Source organism: Alternaria triticimaculans, assembly GCF_023758025.1.
Source record: "Alternaria triticimaculans strain BMP 0046 chromosome Unknown scaffold_2, whole genome shotgun sequence".
Lineage (NCBI taxonomy): Eukaryota > Fungi > Ascomycota > Dothideomycetes > Pleosporales > Pleosporaceae > Alternaria > Alternaria triticimaculans.
In genome coordinates this window covers 1,041,757-1,061,471 of record NW_026055959.1, presented here as the reverse complement: position 1 = coordinate 1,061,471, position 19,715 = coordinate 1,041,757, and the positions used below count along the sequence as shown (strand labels likewise).

The 19,715-nt window shown below is 52.8% G+C and overlaps 6 protein-coding genes across 6 annotated transcripts; 1 reads left to right on the top strand and 5 right to left on the bottom strand.

The window, feature by feature from the left end:
* Nucleotides 1-2,549: 2,549 nt before the first annotated feature.
* J4E78_002037 (uncharacterized protein) lies at nucleotides 2,550-3,401 on the bottom strand (the record flags this gene model as incomplete). Its single annotated transcript, XM_049362687.1, has 1 exon — nucleotides 2,550-3,401. The coding sequence occupies one exon, from the start codon at nucleotides 3,399-3,401 to the stop codon at nucleotides 2,550-2,552; it is 852 nt and encodes a 283-aa protein (XP_049225279.1).
* A 1,469-nt stretch (nucleotides 3,402-4,870) lies between these two features.
* Nucleotides 4,871-5,856, bottom strand: J4E78_002036 (uncharacterized protein; the record flags this gene model as incomplete). The annotated part of the gene is made up of 2 exons (XM_049362686.1): nucleotides 4,871-5,140; nucleotides 5,194-5,856. The coding sequence occupies 2 exons, from the start codon at nucleotides 5,854-5,856 to the stop codon at nucleotides 4,871-4,873; spliced, it is 933 nt and encodes a 310-aa protein (XP_049225278.1).
* A 1,398-nt stretch (nucleotides 5,857-7,254) lies between these two features.
* On the top strand, nucleotides 7,255-8,814 carry GLD1_1 (mitochondrial glycerol dehydrogenase Gld1; the record flags this gene model as incomplete). The annotated part of the gene is made up of 5 exons (XM_049362685.1): nucleotides 7,255-7,274; nucleotides 7,457-7,504; nucleotides 7,559-7,646; nucleotides 7,742-7,755; nucleotides 7,968-8,814. 5 exons carry the CDS (start codon nucleotides 7,255-7,257, stop codon nucleotides 8,812-8,814), a joined length of 1,017 nt encoding a protein of 338 aa, XP_049225277.1.
* Nucleotides 8,815-9,446: 632 nt separating this feature from the next.
* Nucleotides 9,447-10,228, bottom strand: J4E78_002034 (uncharacterized protein; the record flags this gene model as incomplete). Its single annotated transcript, XM_049362684.1, has 3 exons — nucleotides 9,447-9,493; nucleotides 9,543-9,724; nucleotides 9,789-10,228. The coding sequence occupies 3 exons, from the start codon at nucleotides 10,226-10,228 to the stop codon at nucleotides 9,447-9,449; spliced, it is 669 nt and encodes a 222-aa protein (XP_049225276.1).
* Nucleotides 10,229-11,238: 1,010 nt separating this feature from the next.
* Nucleotides 11,239-13,746, bottom strand: J4E78_002033 (uncharacterized protein; the record flags this gene model as incomplete). Its single annotated transcript, XM_049362683.1, has 1 exon — nucleotides 11,239-13,746. The coding sequence occupies one exon, from the start codon at nucleotides 13,744-13,746 to the stop codon at nucleotides 11,239-11,241; it is 2,508 nt and encodes an 835-aa protein (XP_049225275.1).
* Nucleotides 13,747-14,139: 393 nt separating this feature from the next.
* On the bottom strand, nucleotides 14,140-19,491 carry J4E78_002032 (uncharacterized protein; the record flags this gene model as incomplete). The annotated part of the gene is made up of 2 exons (XM_049362682.1): nucleotides 14,140-14,697; nucleotides 14,749-19,491. The coding sequence occupies 2 exons, from the start codon at nucleotides 19,489-19,491 to the stop codon at nucleotides 14,140-14,142; spliced, it is 5,301 nt and encodes a 1,766-aa protein (XP_049225274.1).
* Nucleotides 19,492-19,715: the final 224 nt, after the last annotated feature.

Sequence of the window (19,715 nt, the reverse complement as noted above, 5' to 3'; positions counted from 1 at the left end):
CTGCGGAAACAAACGCGTCTGTCATGAATCTAATGCTACAGGAAGGGAAGGTAGTACAAGTTTGCTGGCTCTGCATGTGAGTCAGGCGCATGCCACGGTGGCGAAGGATGCTAACCCAGAATTCCAGTTACACAGCCTACACGGCGGGAGTCATGATCGCTTACCAGGCATCGCAGAGGGCTCTGAACAACGAGCCATACACTGACGACGTGAAACTGCTGGAAAAATGCATTAGTGTTCTCGAGTACTGTGCGATCAAAGACACGCTTGCTGGCAGGTTTCGTAACATTCTTGCAGCTCACATGGGGAAGCTGCAAGATTACAGATCTCAGACAAGGGATGGTGAAGAGTTCGCGACGCCCCCGACTTCTCTGGCGAGTGACAGCCTCTTCTTCTTTGACCGTGGTTCATCTGAGCTTCACACAGCAGTTTTTGACTTACTTCGCCTCATACATCGCCCATTCAGTGGCCTGAAAGACGTCGCGACAAAGAGTACTCTCTCGAATCGCGCCGAGACAACTATGGGCACCCACCTTGAGTGGGAGTACGAGCTCAAAAACAGAGACGATCCAGAAGTACCACCGAACGTAGATGAGGGTGCATGTGTGACTGATGTCAGATGCGAGCCAACGCAGTCTCAGTGTTCGCCCTTTGACCCAATTTGCGCTTCGCAAGAGCTGTCGGCCCCGCCTTCGGAGGAAGCCTGGACAAAATGGACTCCAGCAACGTGGCAAAGTTCCTTTCACACATCACCAAAATGAGTTCGAAACCTCGTTGGCCCTTCTACGAGCACGATGATACGATTCACACGAGATGTTACAGACGTTGGCTTGCAAGGCCACACCATGGTACGCGTTCTAGGAGTAAGATTTGGAACCTTGCCAGCTCTCACGTAGCCTGGCTCCTTCCGCGTCCGAAAGATGACGGCGATAGAACATGACATGGTGTCTTTGTTATGGAAGGGTGCTTCCGGTACCACAATATAATCCATGGGACGAACCCATCCAGAGCTAGACGAATCATACACTGCTCATTTCCTTTTTAAACCCATCGATCTTGATATTCCATAACTACAGAAGTCTGTATACAATGGGAAGCGCGACACGGGCCTAATGGTCAGCAACGTTGAATCTTGCACAACCTATCCTGCAGCTTTACATACGTCATAACCCCGCTTCACACTATAGCAACTGCTCGACGCATTCGAATTGCGCTGTCAAACCATTCCATCTTCTCATCAACATAATCCTTAACTCTGTACCTTGCCATGACACATCCTCCACCTACTCATATGGCGACGAAAGATCTTTTTAGGCTGAATGACCGGACTATCATAGGTACGGCTTACCAATCGACGTATGGACTGGAGCTGACACAGTCTTCTAGTTTCCGGAGGTGCCGGTGCAGTAGGTACGGCCGTAGGTGTAGCGATCCTAGAGAGTGGCGCAGAGGTCGTATTTGTCGATGTCTCCGACCCCACTCCCGAAAGCTGGGGTACACAATGCCTGTAATCTTCCCAATTTGATCTCCTGTATAACTGTGACCAGATCGGATTCAGGAAGTTGCGCGAGGTAATCACACCCATGCGCTATTCCAACGCCTCGACGTCCAGGATGAACCCAGCATCACATCAGCCTTCAACACCATCCGTGCTAAGCTTCGTCATCCGATCCGGGGGCTCGTCTCCTGCGCCGCCATCTCCGGCGAAAGCGATGCTTGTTCGTACCCCATCGACACGTTTCGTACAATCCTCGATATTAATATCTCCGGCACCTTCCTCATCGCCCGTGCCGTAGCGAACGAATTGCACAACGCCAAGCAATCGGGAAGCATCGTCCTATTCGCCTCGATATCGGGTCACATTTCTAACCACGGAATCAACACTGCCGCGTACAATGCTTCGAAAGCGGCAGTGCATCAACTTGCTCGATCGCTTGCCGCCGAATGGGGTCACCCACAGAACACTTTTCCCGGTAGCACGGTCACGGCAACAAACCCAAATCCCAGCCAAGAGCCACGAAAAGCTTATCCGCCGATCCGAGTGAATACCATCAGCCCCGGTCACATTGACACGCCTCTGAGCGCGGAAGCGCGGAAGAGGGGGTTGACGGACGAGTGGGCGAAACAGAATATGCTGGGGCGAATTTCGGTGCCCGAAGAGTTTCGAGCGCCGGTGCTGTTCTTGCTGAGTGAGGGAAGCAGTTATGTCACTGGTTCTGTAAGCTGATATTCTTTGACTAGTATCAAAAAAGACGGGATTGCGAGGCTAACATGTCACGTGTAGGACTTGAGGGTCGATGCAGGGCACTGCGCGTGGTAGAATTCGACGGAAGAGATGTACTCGTTGATTCATGCGTCCGAAAGAGATAAAGGTATATGTATATACAAGAAGAATTGTAGAAGATAACCGCCAAATGTGGGCCATCAACTGCCCCAGCACCAACGCCTCGCTCATTCGTAATCGCCCTTTTATACAATGCAATGTCTTTCCCTACCACCAACTCCAGGTTCCTCATCATGCGTCAGAGACAATAATCTTCTCGGACCCTCTACTCGTTGATTCTGTGCTGCCAGACTTCCTGCTCCGCTCTCGCAGAGTAAGTGCTAGCACCAAGAATAGCCCTCATCTGATCAACTCCCGTGAAGAGGATTTGCCTAGCAACGAACCAACGGATACCCTCAGTGCAAGGGGGGCTTGTCAAGCTACCCTGGTACGTCCAGAACTCGTTGAAGTACAGGACGCTCTCAAGCAGAGGAGCAAAGTCCATAGTAGTAGGCTCCTCAACTCCCATCTCGGTGTAACCAATCATGGCGGGTAGCTGCTCGAAGAAGGTTGAGTTGGAGTTACCAGGGTCGAGGCGGATAGCCATGACGGCGGCTTCGTGACCCTCGGCGTCGACATGGACGAGATGGAGTTCGGCTTTGCTGCGGTCGCCACCGACGGAATGGTCGGCTGGGGCGTGGATGTGCCAGCCCTTGAGGTAAACGGTCTCGTTGTCGTACGTGAAGCTTGGGTGGCTGGTCCAGTCAATGTCTTCCTCTGCTGCCTTCTCGTCGTGTGCAACGGTGAAGGCGGGACCATAGCCCCAGTTGTAGAAGTTGCCGGCAACGCTGCCGTTGTACTTGAAGGTGGGCACGTGGTTCAAAGCCAGTCCGTTGCCTAATGAGAGTGCAATGGGAGACTGCTGAGTTCCAGTCTGGCAGAGCTCGTAGTCGGGGTTGATCTTTCCCCAGTTGAAAGATGCTTCGTAGGCCCAGTCGTTCTGGGTTACGTTGGTGCCTGGAGGCACTTGTTGTCTTGTAGTGAGGTGTACATTGCGTTTAGCGTTGGTGTGTTGGGGACAGCTGAGTGATGTGGGCGCTAGAGTGGCGGCGGCGAGGAAGAGGGATTGGAACAGCATGGTGACGGTGCTAGTCTTTGTGTGATGGGAGTGTCGGATGACTTGGTAGGAAGACTGAATTGGCTGCTGTGATGAGAAACTTGCTCGTCGTGCGAGGACATCTTATATATAGTCCAGCGGCCGGATTATGGAATGTTCCTCCGCCTTCACAACGACTACCCTAGTCCTTCAAGCAAAGGTCTCAGCCATGTCCTTCAATTCCGCCAAGCAGTCTTCACACATGCCCTTTTCGTGCGCCATGGAAGGTCTCCCATCGCCAAGTGCCCTATCTTTTCACTACCGTTGCGCAGCCTCTTTGCTTGCGCAGTAAGTACCATTAGGAAATGCACTTGGTTTCCTTGGGAGACGGCACGCGCTTGTATGTTGGAAACCAAACATCCAGCCCATTCCTCGTAGCAGTTCGAACGCCAAGCATGAACCCTGTTTTCGACAAGAAACGCTTGTTGACCAAAGGCGATAGCGCAGGGGCGAGATCGCTCTTTGCTATCTCGAGTTAACCCGGCGATCTTGGCGGGAAACGGTCGCGTGGCTTCTACCCAATGCATTGATGCTGGGGATTCCGACAAGATGAGACTTGGCGTGGAGAACCATGACTACCGTATACTGTAATAAGCTCAGCGGACAAGAACGGCCGGGAGAGGTCGAGTTGCTTAAATGATGACACGCAGTACGGACGTAGCAGTCGGCCCGTCGCGGGAACGTCAAAGCAAAACCTTTCCGCTGCTTAAGAGCTCTTGACGCGTGGCATAAGCATGATGCGACGACCAGGAAGCCACAGACCCTGAAGTCGAACATAACGTTCGATTGTGTAGATCAAAGAACGTGGGAGTAGTTCCTGCAGGTCCCACAGATCCGCCTAAATACCCAGACCTAGACCCTTCCATTACGTTGTACAACATCACCCATCGTTAGCTTGCACGCAGATCGATACCGCCGTGCAGCGCCGCCGCTACTCATCGAAGGCGTGCCACAACCAGGGAAACACGACCGCCAAAGCGGCGCATTGCTGGATCTGTGAAAATCTCCGCTGTCGACCCGGATACGTCGACGAAACAGAAGCGGGCCGACGAAAGCTCTCTGTTCAGTCATCAAGTTGTTTCTGCTACAGCCTTGGCGCGTATAGTGTCCAAACTTGCCAAGGGAGCGAGCTGCTTGGATTCAGTACGTACTAGACATGAGGCGGGACGCGCAGTCGAGAGAAATGACTTGATGCATGACGGCACGATGCTGAGTATATCGAGAGGAGACCGGGTGGTGTGAGAACATGGCATCCGGCTCCTCCGCATCGACGACAATGCCTAACTTTAACAACCAATCCATGAAACAAGTGAACACCCACATAACATGGATGACCTAGGAGTCTACATTGCCTTAGGGTTGTGTCACGTTTTGTTTGCGAACTAATGTGGACCGCAGCACAGTTACTCGGTTTCTTCGTTGTACGAGGTGAACGAATCCATTCCTAGCAATCAGTATCCAGGCCACACTACCTCGTCGCATTCGGGATGCTTAAAAGCTCCATTGCTCATCTCGTACTCGTACTCCAGATCAGGTTGAAACTCCCAGTATAGGCTCTCAGCATCGGCCCCCATTTTGTATGTATATGCCGCTGCATCGTCGTCGACATAGACCTTTGGGACGCCGTTGGCCGCTGCCGCTTCAATCTTCAACTGGACATGGCAAGAGCGTTCCATGAGGGTGTACAAGAAGGCGGCTTCGTCGACAGTACCTCCTACCGTCTGTGTGGTATTAGCTGAATGCCGGTCGCGGGATCGCGCACTGGGGGACGTACCAAGAGGCCATGGTTTCGCAGCACCATCCCTTTTCCCTTCGGTCCCAATGCCGCTGCCAGCCTCTTGCCTTCTGCCTCATCGAGGACAACGCCGCCAAAGTCATCATAGACGGCTTGCGCATCGCCGTAGAAGTAGCATACGTCTTGGTTCAGCATCTCCAATGGCTTCGCGAAGGCGCTCCACGCTTTGCCTGCCTTTCCATGGCAATGGCATGCCGCGTTGACGTCTGGCCGCGCCTTGTGTATTGCCGAGTGGATAAGGAAGCCAGCTGCGTTTGCAGGTCTGCTCTGGTTTCCTCCCACCACCTTGCCATCGTAATCAACAAGGACCATATCGGATGCCTTCAGGAGACCGAAGTGCTTTCCGAGCGGGTTCGTCCAGAAGTTGTGCGGGTGCTCTGGGTCTCTCACCGAGATGTGACCCGACATGCCTTCGGTCAGGCCGTGCCTTGCGAAGACGCGGAAAGCACCCGCCATGTGCGATAGTATCCATGCGCGATGCTTGTCGTACGAGGAGAAGAGGGGGATGCCGGGGAGGCAGACGCCCTGCGAGATGGCTTGCAACGGCGTCAACTCCTTGGTCGCGTCATCTTTGGATCGTGGGACAAGCTGCTTGGGTTGCGCGACTGGCGCTGGCTCGACCTGGATAGCGGAGGGTGCCATGTTTGGAATGCGATGCGATGCGATGCGATGGGGTCTAGCTGTGTGTAAGTAGGCAGTGTAAGTTGCAATGGATCAAAGATGGCCTTGAGTCGAAGCTCTTGGATGCGCCGTTGTTATACTTCAGACGACCGCGATCAGGCCGATGTTATCGCCTCAAAGGGCGCGTCGAGTGGAGAAGAGTGCGATAACGGTCCAGTCGAGCTCAAGATGCGCTGCGGGGTGCCGCCCTAGTCGCCCGCCAACTTATCACCGGCCCTTTCTCCACGCCGCTGCCACATCGACGACTATCCAACCATCTCACACGACGAAGAAAATGAACCGAACCTTGCAGCCGACAGCATGAACAGGTTAGAAGGTAAGGGTTCCGGCATTTACGTTTGCGTCGAGGCCACCAAATTATATGATAAGAGTCTCAAGGCAACGCGTTTGGTTCTTCTACTGAACAGGATGAGCCCTTTGTTTATGCTGCCACTTCGATGACTATCAAACGGCGAGCAGCGCCGATGGCATTCGAGACTATGCTTGCCAATATGAGGGAGATCGAAGAGCTTACTCTGTGCTGCAATCAGCTCAGCCACGCTTTGTCGCTTCGCTTCTTCTCGAGTTGAGCAAGCAACAAAGACGCAGCAGTGCAACTATCTTATATCCCTGTCTTCTAACTTACATCTAAGTATGTAGTATAATACTTTAGTTTTTACTCTTTGTCTTATAGTACTACAGGGACGCAACGTAGATAAGCAACTTACAACTTCTAAAATGTACATGTATTTATCTAATTAGGTCCTTTTGAAAAAGACAAGTATCGTTAACACAAGAACTTCGCTTCTCCTCGCTGGCGATCATTCGTCCGCAGCATCACGAACGGGGATCAGATGCCGTCTACCTTCAGCTCTCAACCGTCATACCGGCACCTGGAATACTGCTCACTACCTAGGCATCTCATGCACATGGCAGCGTTGGGGCCAATTCTGGATAACACCCCACAATACGTCGTTCTTCGAGCGGACGCGGAATCCATCCAGGTGACCTCAGAACTGAAGGATGTCGTGTAACTCAGTTCATTCAAATGCACTTAGTAGGAAAGAAAGGTAGGTCCGCTTGAAACATTGTCTATCTGGGACGTTGTAACAATATGGGGAAGCGGTCATTGCATGAACATACGCCTATGCCGACATCGACTGTCATCTCAGGATTCGCCGGAAAGAGACGTGTTACTTCGTTTTCTCGCAGCCAAGATATGAGACGCGGAGCATCTCGTCAGCCATCGACGTCTCGGTGGCATTACAACCGAAAGGTCCGCCCCACCAATGCGCAGCTGCAAGGTAGTCCTCCCAAATCACGATAGCGGGGTGCATCTTCGTCGCGAGAGCAAGTAATTCTCCCGCCAGCCCAGCCAACATGGTGCTGTGCCTTGCTGTGTACGTCCGACATCCCACGTCCTGGAGTAATTTCTGCAAGACATACATAAACCCTCCCGGCCGACACGATGGCCGAGAGCGCTCGAGATGCGATATTTAAAGAGGGCAATTCTGCCTTCCTTGATCAAATCACCCACCCCACGTTATTCATTCCCAGCATTCAAACTTCAAGTATCATTCAGGATGTCTTCAGGCAAGACCGTCACCCTTAGCTCTGGCTACAAGATCCCGTATGTTGTTCCAGCCTGTGCTTATGATGATTCGTTGTTCTGACGTCGCTTTAGTCAATTGGGATACGGTACATGGCAAGCCGCTCCAGGTGAGGTCGGCAACGGTGTCTACGAGGCACTAAAGATCGGATACCGTCACTTGGTAAGTCTCCGAGACCCTGAAGACCCTGGAACCGTTTACTCCATCTTTTGAACGACGATTGTGTTCAATTTCAACGGCTGACTCGATCAAATTAGGATCTTGCAAAGATGTATGTCCACCATCACAGCTCACACTCACAATCCCGTTTTCACCCATCTCACTTCGGGCTTGCTCCCACCTGACGTGGGACAATTTTTCGTCAGCGTTGGTGGAAGTCCAACTGCAATGCCCCTCAGTGGAGATGGAAGCTTAGGAAGCTATGACCATACCCCACTAGCATTCCTGAGAACACAAGCTGACGAGATATTCCACCAATCACAGCTACGAGAACCAAAAGGAAGTTGCGCAGGGCATCAAGCGCGCATACAAGGACATCCCAGGTCTGAAGCGTGAGGACATCTTCATCACGGGAAAACTGTGGAACTCTCAGCATGATCCTGCCACTGTAGAGGCAGCTCTCGATGACACTCTCGCTGAACTTGAGCTGGAGTATCTCGACCTGTACCTCATTCACTGGCCTGTCAACTTCGGGCCTGGAAAGAACCCTCACTCGGATCTGTTCCCCATGACTTCTGACCCCAATGAGGTTAACATCGACAACTCCGTCCCTAACAGCGAGACATGGAAGGCCATGAACAAGCTGCCAAAGAGCAAAGTCCGCTCGGTCGGCGTCTCCAACTTCACATACCAAACCTTGAAGGCTTTGGTTGAGAAGACTGGCCTCGTGCCTGCCGTCAACCAAATCGAGCGTCACCCCATCCTCCCCAGCAAGGAGCTCGTCGCTTACGCCAAGGAGAAGAACATCCACATCACCGCGTACTCCGCCTTTGGCAACAACTTCTTCGACATCCCATTGCTCATCCACCGCCCTGAGATCAAAGCAATTGCGGAGAAGAAGGGCGCCACACCCGCACAGGTCATCCTGGCATGGTCTCAAGTCGGCGGCCACTCTGTCATCCCCAAGTCTGTTACTCCGTCGCGCATTGCTGAGAACTTCAAGGAGATCGAGCTGGACGACGAAGACATCAAGGCGATTACCAAGTTCTCGGATGAGCACCAGGGAAGGAGAAGGTACAATGTTCCCTACACGGCGAACAAGCCCAGATGGAGCATCAACATCTTTGATGAGCCAGAGGAGCAGGAGGCGCCCAACAAGGTCGTCTTGTAGATAGCTTGAGCCTGCTCATAAGCCGCAATACCATCAATGTTGACTTGAGCTTTTCGAACAACTGCGCGTTTGGGGGAGTGTGATTGTTGCAAGTGACTTACTGCGTAAAGCCAGATCATGTATTTGATCTTTGAGGAGTTGAGTATTATAACGCCAATTCGTTAGAGGCTCCTGGGTAAGGAGGTTGAGGTGCGACGCGTAGATTTGGAAGACTCCAGGGCTGAGTCGGCACGCGAGCTAACATCTTTTCGGTTAGGTCAAATCGCGTACCTGCGTCATCCATGGATACACGTCGCGTCGCGTTACTCCGCTGCCCACGGCTTCAATAATGCTATATCCTCTCTGTGTTTTGTCACACACGACACCTCCTCTGTCTTCCTCGCCCAGGCCTTGCAGTCATCGTTAAACCGATCATGCTGTTCAGCGCTCTTCACGACGCTAGCAACGCGAACAACGTATCTTCATCGAGGACTCTGGCTCGTCTGGTATCTTGAGGAAGAAGGATTTATTTTGTCATCAGTCAAGGAGCTGAAGGAGCGTAGCCACATCAGTGGCCAGCCTACATAGTCGCTCCATGTGCCACTGGAATCTCGACACCTACCACACCACCTGGCTCAATGCCAACAGGACCTCTACATGCCATCGTTGATCTGCACTCCACCAGGTAAGCTCTTCAGCCCTGCTCAGTAAGTTAGCACAGTGCCTTGGGTGTCTAGTGCTGCGCTTACATGTCTCAGATCCGTCGACATCCTCAACCACCGTCTGCGGAATACTGCACTTCATCGCGTCTTCGTCGCTCTGCCTAGCCAACTCGCTACATTGATCGTTACTGCACCGTGCGTCCAGCGCTCGTTGCAGCGCATCGCCCTTCCAACCGAACATATAATCACCATGGTTACCATGGCCGGTCCTACAATCAGTCGTTAGCATGATTACGGTCCTTCACGCGTTCCAACGGGAAGAGGGGGTCTCACGCATCGCCCATACTGAACACAAATGGCTGTGTCCCCTCCTCGCCCCACAGCTCAGGAGTATTGAATGGGGTCGTGTCGAACATGACCTCATACATGATTTGCGGAAGCTGCACGGGATAGCCCTCTGGACACTTGCCCCTCTGCTGCTCGGGTGTATACGGAAATGTAGCCAAGGGCGGGAAGTATGGCTCATACGGGATCTCTGCATATGCGACGTGGCTCTGGTGATCTGGCGAGTCGAGGTTGACGCCGTCCCAGCATGTAGGGAAGGTGACTTGGGTACGAATGCCACCTTCGCACATGCGGTTGGGGAGGAATGTTGTATCTTCTCCTGTACACGGAGCGCCACCAAAGGGCTGTGAGTCCTTGTAAATGCAGCGATGGCAGATACCGCGGGACTCGCCAGTGGTATTGCGAAGAATTGGGTTACCAGCGAGCATGCGAAAACCCTAATGAGAAGTCAGCAACACCGCTCATTGGAAGGAAAGCGAAGTCTCTCGCCCTCAAGAGTGGAGGACGGACGGGTCTGAACGCAGTCACGTTGCTGAAGCCATCATATGGAGGTATGTAGTACACTGTCATACCGCCTCTCTGGTTTAGCCCAAGATTGGGGAACTGTTGGACACGTTTGTAGGTGCCATTTTGAGAGGCGCGGTAGTACAACGCTGCAGTCCAGTAGTTGCTAAGTTCCGTCAGCTATGACTCCGCTACAGCTAGGCGCCTCATGGCATACCTGAAGTCTTCGCTGAAAGTACACGTAGTACAAGTACTCTTCTCGACCAGATCATACTCCACAGGCTTCATTTCAGCCTGAAAGCTGTTCCCTCCGACGATTTGGTGCGTATGCGGACTTCCAACGACTCCAGGGTTGACCAAGGGGTCTAGCCGCTCGACGGTGAGTTGAGAACATGCGAAGCGCATCATCGCAGCGCCGCGACTGACATTTTGACCTAGCGCCGCACTGATGAGCGTGGCCGCTACGAGGATCGAGTTCTTCATGATGATTAGACGGCGGAGCAGATTTCTTTTGCAGACCAGTCAACAGGACGACCGTCGTTCAGACCAGATGAATATCTATGGAGAGACCTGTGCAGTCATCTATGTGGGGCGCACAAGTGCCGGGACCCAAGCAGTCTCGTCCAAGACAACTCCCTTCTAAAGGTTCCAGTACAGTGGATTCTGGGACGTTGGGCCATTCGAGGGAGTGGTGTACAGTGCACTCGCATATTGAGCGACCAGGGTCTACCCAATCATGCATCTACCGCACGATAACATCACAGGCTTCTGATAGTCCAACTAGTGACGAGGCACTCAACTACAGTCAATGTTGTATTCATCTCCTACTGGCACAGAGCAACATTCCGTTCCATTGGTTTGGACAAGCTGACACTGATTTGGGTTACCATTATGTCGAGCAATACAGGATATTGACGAAATGGCAGGCGAGACATCAATTAAGGATGTCAAAAACGCTCAACTTGTTCATCCGATCCACAAAAGGCTCTTTCCAATGACGAGTGTCGTCTTCATAAGGTCGAAACCGCTGAACCTCAATCCGCGGGATCGTCCCTCCTTCTTCAACCCAGAGCCACCTCCGATACTCCCTGAGCTCCTGGGGCCAAAAATCGCAAGGGTCCATGTCCGCATTCCAGTCATTAGGAGGGTACCAACGCGGGTCTTCAATCTCAAAGAAGACTTCTGTCACCTTGAAAATTATCTTCCCATGCTCGTCCTTGCCAGCGGGTATCTTGGTCTCGCGGTACTTGGTCGCGCCCGCGGGGACTTCGCGCCTGATGACCTTCCCCCATGGCTCGTCGTAGACATCTGGCTCTCCAACCGGATGTGTCCAATCCTGGTTCTGATAACCTGGATGGCAAGGGTATCGGCCATGGGCATCGATGGTATCCAGCTCATAATAGATCGGCTCCAGGTGCCACTTCCTGCGGCGAGCATCAGGAACTAGAGGGCCTTCAACGAACGTGGCGATGGAGCGTATGCGCAGCCAGTCCCACTCCGATTTGTCCTCTACTAGACGCTCAAAGCGGAAGATGACCCCGGCATAGCTAGCGCGATCCTCGATCTCCAGATCCACAGTACCGAAGCGAACTTTGATGATCCTGGGTTCGTCAGTCTCCTCGGGAATGAGTTTGGAGGACTCAGGTTTGGCGCGGAAACACTCAGACTTAGAGTTCCCATGGTCGTGGTACCGGGCGCAGAAATCTTGGAGATTTCCCTCGCCCCGTCTGAACCTCTGGACAATGTCGCAAGGCCCGGCCATCATTAAGAGAATGGTGTGGAAGCACCAGTCTATCACGAAATCCCTGTTCAGATGACGCTTTTGCTTTTCCACTTTAGCTCGTAACAGCTCAACTTGGTCAAACAATGACTCGAGCACTACCATACGGATCTTATCATTGGCCTTGGTGTGCTCCCAAAGTAAGTTGACGTCGTCAATTCTGAAGCTCATGAACTGGATGGTGTTGTCGCAATCCTGCATGGTAACTTTCCCCTCTTCATGCTCTTTGACAAGCTCGATTTCTTGCTTGAAAGACAAGACAATTTCGTCAAGGATCATATCGCAGACCTCCGTAGTCCCCATCGCTTGGGAGAGCCGGTATGTCTCGAACAAATCGCTCATCGCGATGGACGGTGTGCCGTTATCGCGGTGAATGAAGCTTGTGTCATCGTATGGCTCAAGGCGGTATATGCGTCTCGGGAAAGTGTGACGACGACCTAGAAAAGCCGAAGTGTACCACCGATCGAAATTATCGAGAGAGTACTCAAGAAAGTGTTGGTCGTTGATCGGCAGCCGGTCCATGACCTCTTGCGGTACGAAGCGATTGACGCCACCATCTTGTCCAGGCGGAAAGATCACAAGCTGAACAGCCTCACCGTCGTAGAACAATGGGTTGGTGATAGGTTCTTTGCTCAGAACCGGAGACGCTTCGCTTGTGTCTGGAAGGAAGTTCTTCAGCTCTGCGTACAAGGGGATGTCATACTCGGCAAGCCCAAGGGGGCTCGTGGCGAAGTAAACTCCCGTGAGCTCAAAGACTGCCTTGTTGGCTGACGCGAAACGCTTACGTACGCCTTCTGCACTGACATTGCCCAGTTCTGCCATCTTGTCCCAAGCGACTGGCTCCTGTTGCCATGGCCTACGTAGCTCATAGGCCTTTTCGCATCTTTTGGAAACTTTGGAATCGATAACGACTTTACTCCAATCGACTGGACAACTGGATTGGTCGTGATAGGGGGGCGTCGGCGCTGGGAAACCGTAGTCCCACGGTGTAATCGCTGGGCGAGGTAGTGGATTGAAGACTATGTTTGTCAGCTGGAAACGCCCATGGCAAAGATGAGATGGGCTCTTACCGGTCGCTTTAGCGCGCAGTTGTTCTGAAACCACCGCGTCGTCGTCTTCTTCCTCTACACCATCCTCCTCTTCCTCTGAAGCATAAGACTCCTCCTCCGATGCAGAAGGCTCTTCCTCTGAAGCAGTGTCGTCTTCCGTCTCCATGATGTACACGTCTTCAGTACCTGACACAGCGCTGTTGTGAACCTTGGTCTTCGCAGCCCTCAACTCTGTCGAAGGTGTCATCGAGCTTTGTGTAGGCGTATCGTTCATTACGACATGCACTGCGCCAGTAGCTGATACACGACTAGAGGCTATAGTGCGACTCGTGGTGCTCGCAGCAGGACCTGGAGCTACATTGCGCTTCGCATGGGTGGTCTTCAGGCGCTTTGCTGGCGTCTTCTGGTCGTCTGTGTGCCCGTTCGGAAGGAGATGGTCGCGAGTAGGAGCTGTCAAGGATGGATCGCTGCGCTGCGCCATATCAGAGCCGCTCTTGGAGATCGGGTTCGCTTCTTCGGCCTTGCGCTTCTTGCTAGGTGACGGCGCCATTACTGAAGCGGGATTCATAGGCGCTGTCGATCGGGCTTGAAGCGCAGTGGGGATGGTAGGCATGTTGATGTCAACGTTGCCGGAAGTCAATAAAGTATTCCCGCGAGTGTGATACGCGGTATGCAAGGCAAAGTGGAATCAGGTGCGGTATAGGGAGATGGACCCGTCATTTATATGCGGAAGGGGAGTGCCCGTTATCCAGGCCCCAGCGAAGAGCACATGGTAGCTGCACTGACCGCGTCAGCAGTCTTCTGGGGCAAACTGGTGGCATCTGCCCGATATAGGAGTGAAAGCATTTGTGAATAGTGGTGAATGGTAATATTGACATGTGATGGATGATATAGCGCAATATCAGACGAGCGATGGGGAGCGGTGCATAGTGACAAGCAAATGAATGCGTGTATTCGCCCATACATATCGAGCTGCTAATCTATACCAAACACATGCAGCAACAAACTACTGTAGCATGCCTTCCAAACTCTCTCCCAAAATCTCCTCCATACCATTCTTCCACCTCTGGCACTCCCTCTCGACCATCTCATCGTCGTCTTCCATAAGCTCACTGATGAACGGCAGCATCTCAGGAAGTAGACCCAGCCACTCTTCTCCTAATCTCCTCGTCAAGCTCTGCTCACACAGCACTGTCGCTAACCTAGTGTTCCTGTCGTCGCTCCTCATGTTCTTCAGCAATATGCTGTTCATTTCGCGATGGTTCTCCATGGATGATGCAGATGCAACAGCAAGTTCGGTGATGGTAGGAATGACGTTGTTGGTGTTGTCCTCTGGTGTAGATGTCGATGCAGATGGTAGGCTAAGCAAGGACAGCAGGGGTGGCATAATGGTGCCAAAGTGAGATGGCGCTTGCCAGAAGCCGTCTTGATCGTGTTGGAATGTCTTCTGGAGAGCGTCAAGCACAGCCCTGCGTGTGGTAACATCAGAGTCTTCTTTAGCAAGTTCAGTCAGCAGCTTCGCGGCATGCTCGATGATGTAGCTCGAATAGCTTGTTACAAGAGACTAGTTGTGTGTTAGTGACATTTTGATGGGGAATGACAGAGCAAGACGTACCTTGAACTTGTCGAAGAAGGCGCCGAGGAACTTGTAGAAAGTGACGGCCTGTTGAGGCTTGCTCGATAGTGGGCCCTCCTGGTCCACAAGCTGAACGAAGAATGGTCGGAATGTAGCATCGCTGAGCTTCAGTACCATAGAGATGACAGAGTCAATAAGCGTAAGCTCCAGCTGCTCCAGCTCCTCCTCATCAACTTCGACGGTAGTAGATTGGACCGTCTCACGTAGTCGGAAAGTTTGCAGAAGTAGAGTGAAGAGCGGCGGACTGGCTTTGACAAGCTTGGCCTTGGTCTGATTGTTGACAGTCGCGCGCAAAAGCTCAAGCTGCTCAAGTGACGCATCGAAGCCTTGAGAAGCGGCATGTGGCCACGTTGACTTGATAGCAGCGAACACTTCCTGAGCACCGAGATGCTCAGATACACTCTGGAAGAAACTGCTGCGGCTTTCGTCGCAGGACTGTTCCAGATCGGCAGCAGCAGAGCGTTGGCATAGTCGAAGAGCGGTGTCCAAGTAGTCGCGCGAGAACATGTAGCCCAAGCGCTCGACAATGTTCGAAAGCACGGTAAACACAGCGTTGTGAAGACCAGTCTTTTCCTCTTCGATCGCATCCGATAGATATTGGAATGCTGTTGGCAACACGGTAGGGAGGAGCGAGATGGCCTCATCTTCGAGAACGTCAACGACAGATGTGAGGCAGAGGAGGGAGAGGATGCGAAGGCGATCATCGCTACTGGAAAGCGATTGGGGACCGGACACAACTTGAGCTACTGATACAACAGCAGATACGTCCTTCTTCCCGAAGCGGTCGACGATGCGATCAATGCAGCTGACAGAGACCATCTTGGCATCCATGTCAGGTGATTGTTCCAGTAGATCCTGAACGCTAGGCAAGAAAGAGATCAGGGCCTCTACAGATTTGCGGTCGTTCTGCTTGGCGGTGCCCGCGCGCAGCTCAACCGACTTGACGGCAGCTACCTGGACGTGAGAGTCTGTGCTCGCAAGAAGTAGCTGTGCTGATTTGATAAGGTCGGTCGTTGGCAGGAGGTCTAGGCAGCTGGCGAGAACACGACTACATCCGGCGTAGGTCTTGGGGTTTGTTGCAAGCTTCTTTGACAGTTGAATAGTAGTCTCGACGATGTTTGCAAAGATCTTGCGTGGTCGTTCAGGGTCATCCTTCTTTCTGTACGCTCGAGTAACGTGTGCCTTCACCTTATCGTCAAGTGCGAGATCTGTCAAACAAGACAGCATACTCTGAATTGACAGGTCGAATTTGTTGTCTTTTGTCTTTTCCTTGAGGCTGAAAAGTGTTTCCGCGACCTGGGGTTTCGGTCCCACGGCATCAGTGAGGAGATCAACATATCCCTTGAAGGTGACGAGGGTGTGGACAGGTTCGAAGTGAAGTAGCAAATCCGCACAGAACCTTCGTTGCTCCTTGCTGTGGTAGCGATCGGCAAGAAGTGCCACGATAGCCGGGAGCGAATCCTCGGGACCTAGCGTACGAGCAAGCTCTGTGAATAGCTTCATCCTTCTGTGCAGGGGAATGTGTTCAAAGGCGGCAGTGAAACTGAGCAGCAAGTCAGACACGCCAGCGATGAAGTCTCTGTGTTTTGAGCGGAGAGAGGCAGCCAATTGAGGCACGACCCGAGAAATAGTCTTATCAACGACCTGAGCGGAATAGTCGTCATGCTGGCGAAGCAGAGTAGATCCGATGAAGGTGAAGATAGGCATGAGATTGTGAAGAATGAGATCAGGAACCCATGAGGCAAGATTGGAAATGAGAAGTAGCGCGCTGTTTTGAACCTGTGGGCTGCTGGAGTGTCGAATGCAGTCGATGAGTAGGTCCGCTCGTACTGCCGATTGGTAGTCGGCGGTGTCGGCTTGCTCTTTCAATGTGTTTACGATCGGGCTTAGTGATCCCAGAATAATACTCTGAAGATACACTAGCTCGGACCCAGACTGTTGCTTGAGTGGCTGTAGTTCTGCAAAGATGCCGAAAAGGTTCTTGAACAGTGTTGGGTGCTGTCCAGGGTTTGACCCTTCAACCAACTCAAGTACCAACGTGAGCTTTCGGAGCAGTCGCTGAACATCGTCTTGTGATGAAAGCTCTACTCGAGCCATCTCACTCTTGCTTGTCCTTCGCCTTTTCGCTGAAGGCGGTCCTTCGGGCATGGCGGTAGGAGATGGAATGCTTTCCAAGAAGGTAACCAGAATGGCGGAATCAAGGTCAACGTTGCGCAAAATCTCAATGGATCGCTCTCTACGAAGCTTATCGAAAGAGTTGTCACTTTCACTGGTAGATAGGCTGAGCATGCACTGAGCCAACGCGTGACGAGCTTCAGATCTGAAGGACGACCATGAGGTTTGCATACGATAAAAGGCGGCCATCACTAAAGCTTCACGCTCCGTGTTGAGGGTTCCAGAGATGATGTCCTCGAGCAGTTTCGCGCTTATCGCCTCCCTGGGCATAGTTGCGGCAATGTGAGCCCGCTCCACTTCATCAAGCGAGAGCCCTTCGCTTTCGCAAATGGTGTTCACGGAAGCTGTCGGTAAGGTTGCCCATTCGGTCAACAAGGGGATCACGGAGTTGGTACGAACGGAGTCGGAGACCTTTCCGCGGATGTTTAGCATCGGCAATAGGCCGAGGCGGACACTCAATACCGGTGTAAACCTCGCGTGGCTGGCGAAAAATGCAAGGATTGAAGTCCTCGTCTGCATCTTGAACGTATTCTTCGGATGGTTCTTCAGCTGTGTCCCTTCCAGGACATCGCGAATAGCGGGAATGGCAAACTTTGAGTCCATGACGCATTCTTCGAGAATCGGCTGTAGCATCGAGGAAACAAACACGAGGACATCTTCAGGCTTGAGTTCTGCAAGATTCTTCGACTCTTTCCCATACAGATCGGCCTTGCCCCAAGTTGGGGTTTTCGACTTGGCGGAAGCCTTTCGTGCCAGAGAGCCAACGCATGCAGCCGCTGAACGTCGGATAAGTGGCGATGCATCTGAAAGGGCGTGTACGAGGTATGGCAGGATGTTCTGCAAGACGTGTGCAGCCTCGAGCTTTTCGAACGATGATGCGGCTGCACGGAGGGCGGCAACGCGAATGGCGACAGGCCGAGCGCTACTCCAGACGCGAGCGAGAAACGATAGGTAGAGTGGCTGCTTGAGAGCAGATTCTTGGTGCAATGCGTCCGAGGCGAGGAATCGCCGTGTTTGCTTAGTCGTCACAGCCTGCTCGAAAACGTTGGCCGCTTCTGAAAATTCGGTGGCTGATTCGGCGTCGAGGAAGCTCTTTACAGTGATCTCTGGGAGCTTTATGACAGGCTTCTCGGGTGTGTCCTCGTCCGCATCAAGCATCTCCTCGTCAGAGTCCTCGCCCGGAATATCTTCGATTTCGAAGGTTTGGCCAACGGTAAGTCCCAAAGACTCCAGATTGACATTGTGCTGCTTCGCCGCTTCTTGTAACGTTGCTTGTAGGTCTTTTGATTCAGCCATCTTAGTAGCGACTTGTAGCAGTTCTCCGTGCTCTTCGGAGCCCGGTGGAATGTCGCGGAGGAGTTGGACCAATGCCGATAGCACCATCTGAATGTGCGATGTGCCGAGGAGACCTGAGGCGATTAGCTCATAGAAAGCCCTGCAATTCTCGTCGGAAGTATCGCTGAGTGCGCCAAGGGCACAGCCTAGAACAAGTCGTTGAACCTGGCATTGTTTTGACACTGTCGTCAACTTCTGCACAAGCTGAGGAACCTTGAGTAATCTCCTCGATACTTTGGCTGGAACCTGCGCTTTGGAGCGCTCCATGGCGATGATGGCCAGACAGCCGAGGCATGATTGAAGGGAAGCTTCGTCGTATGCTACGATGACAGCCTCCATCAGCCCATCCAGAACCTTGTCGCCGACCTTTGCCTGGCTCACCATCATGATGACAATGGCGTAGCAAGCCAGAACCGTGTCAGCGCCGTGCTTGGCTCGCATGCAAGTATTGAGAACCGGGAGCAGTTCCAGGACCAGCTTTTCGGTTCCCTGGGCCTGAAGATCCTTCCTTCCAGTGCTTGCATTGCTCACTATTCCATATATAGCTTCAACCGTGATTCCCGACCAGAAGGACAGCATGTGCGAGGCCTGGTGCCCCGCCTCTACCACCTTCGCGACGTATGATTGGTATGCCTTGAAGAATTGTGGGGTATTGATGGCGGTGTAGGCGATGGTTCGCTGCGGTACGTTGGTCGGGGCCTGGATGTACGGGAAGAGGAATCGGATGGCGTGCGGTGGTTGTGGGGGTAGAATAGAGAGCAGCGCAAGGAACTGTGGGGTGTTGTGGTAGGGCAGGTAAGTAAAGACGAGGGTTTCGGTGTTGTACTCGTGGATGCGGAATCTTCGCACCAGCCACTCGAGAGCCTTCTCCGCCGGCTTCAACAGCAGTCTTGGTCCAACCAGCGTGATGAATGCCTCGAGCACGGTGTTCAGCTTGGCGTTCTCATCCTTCGTCATCTGGGTGCGGTCCTCGGCCTTGCTCTGCTCGCTGAAGAGATTCTTGGAGAAGCGCAGGAACCGCGAGTCCAATGCGCAGAGGTCCTTGTAGCCATCGTAGCAGATGAGGTAGACGGTCTCGAAGGATTGCGACGCGGCGACTTTGGAATCGAAGAGGAGCGATTTTCCATGCGCCGACTTCTGCGCGCGCAGGTCTAGCTGATGGGTGCTCGAAGCCGCGATGGTCGCGAGCTGTTTCTGGAGCGCCGTCGCCATTTTCGGAAGTTTTCGTTATTACGACAGGCTCTAGGGTATGATTCGGGTAATGCGATGAGCCATGAGACGCAGCGGAACAGCGTAGAGTTTGTCGTGGCGGATTGGTTGAAAGCTTGAAGCTGGCGATGCGCATACAAAATTTCGGGAAGCCAAGATTTCACGCTAATGGTTTTTACGGCGGGCCGCTCGAGCCAGACACGCCGCCGGACTCCCGAGCACGTGCC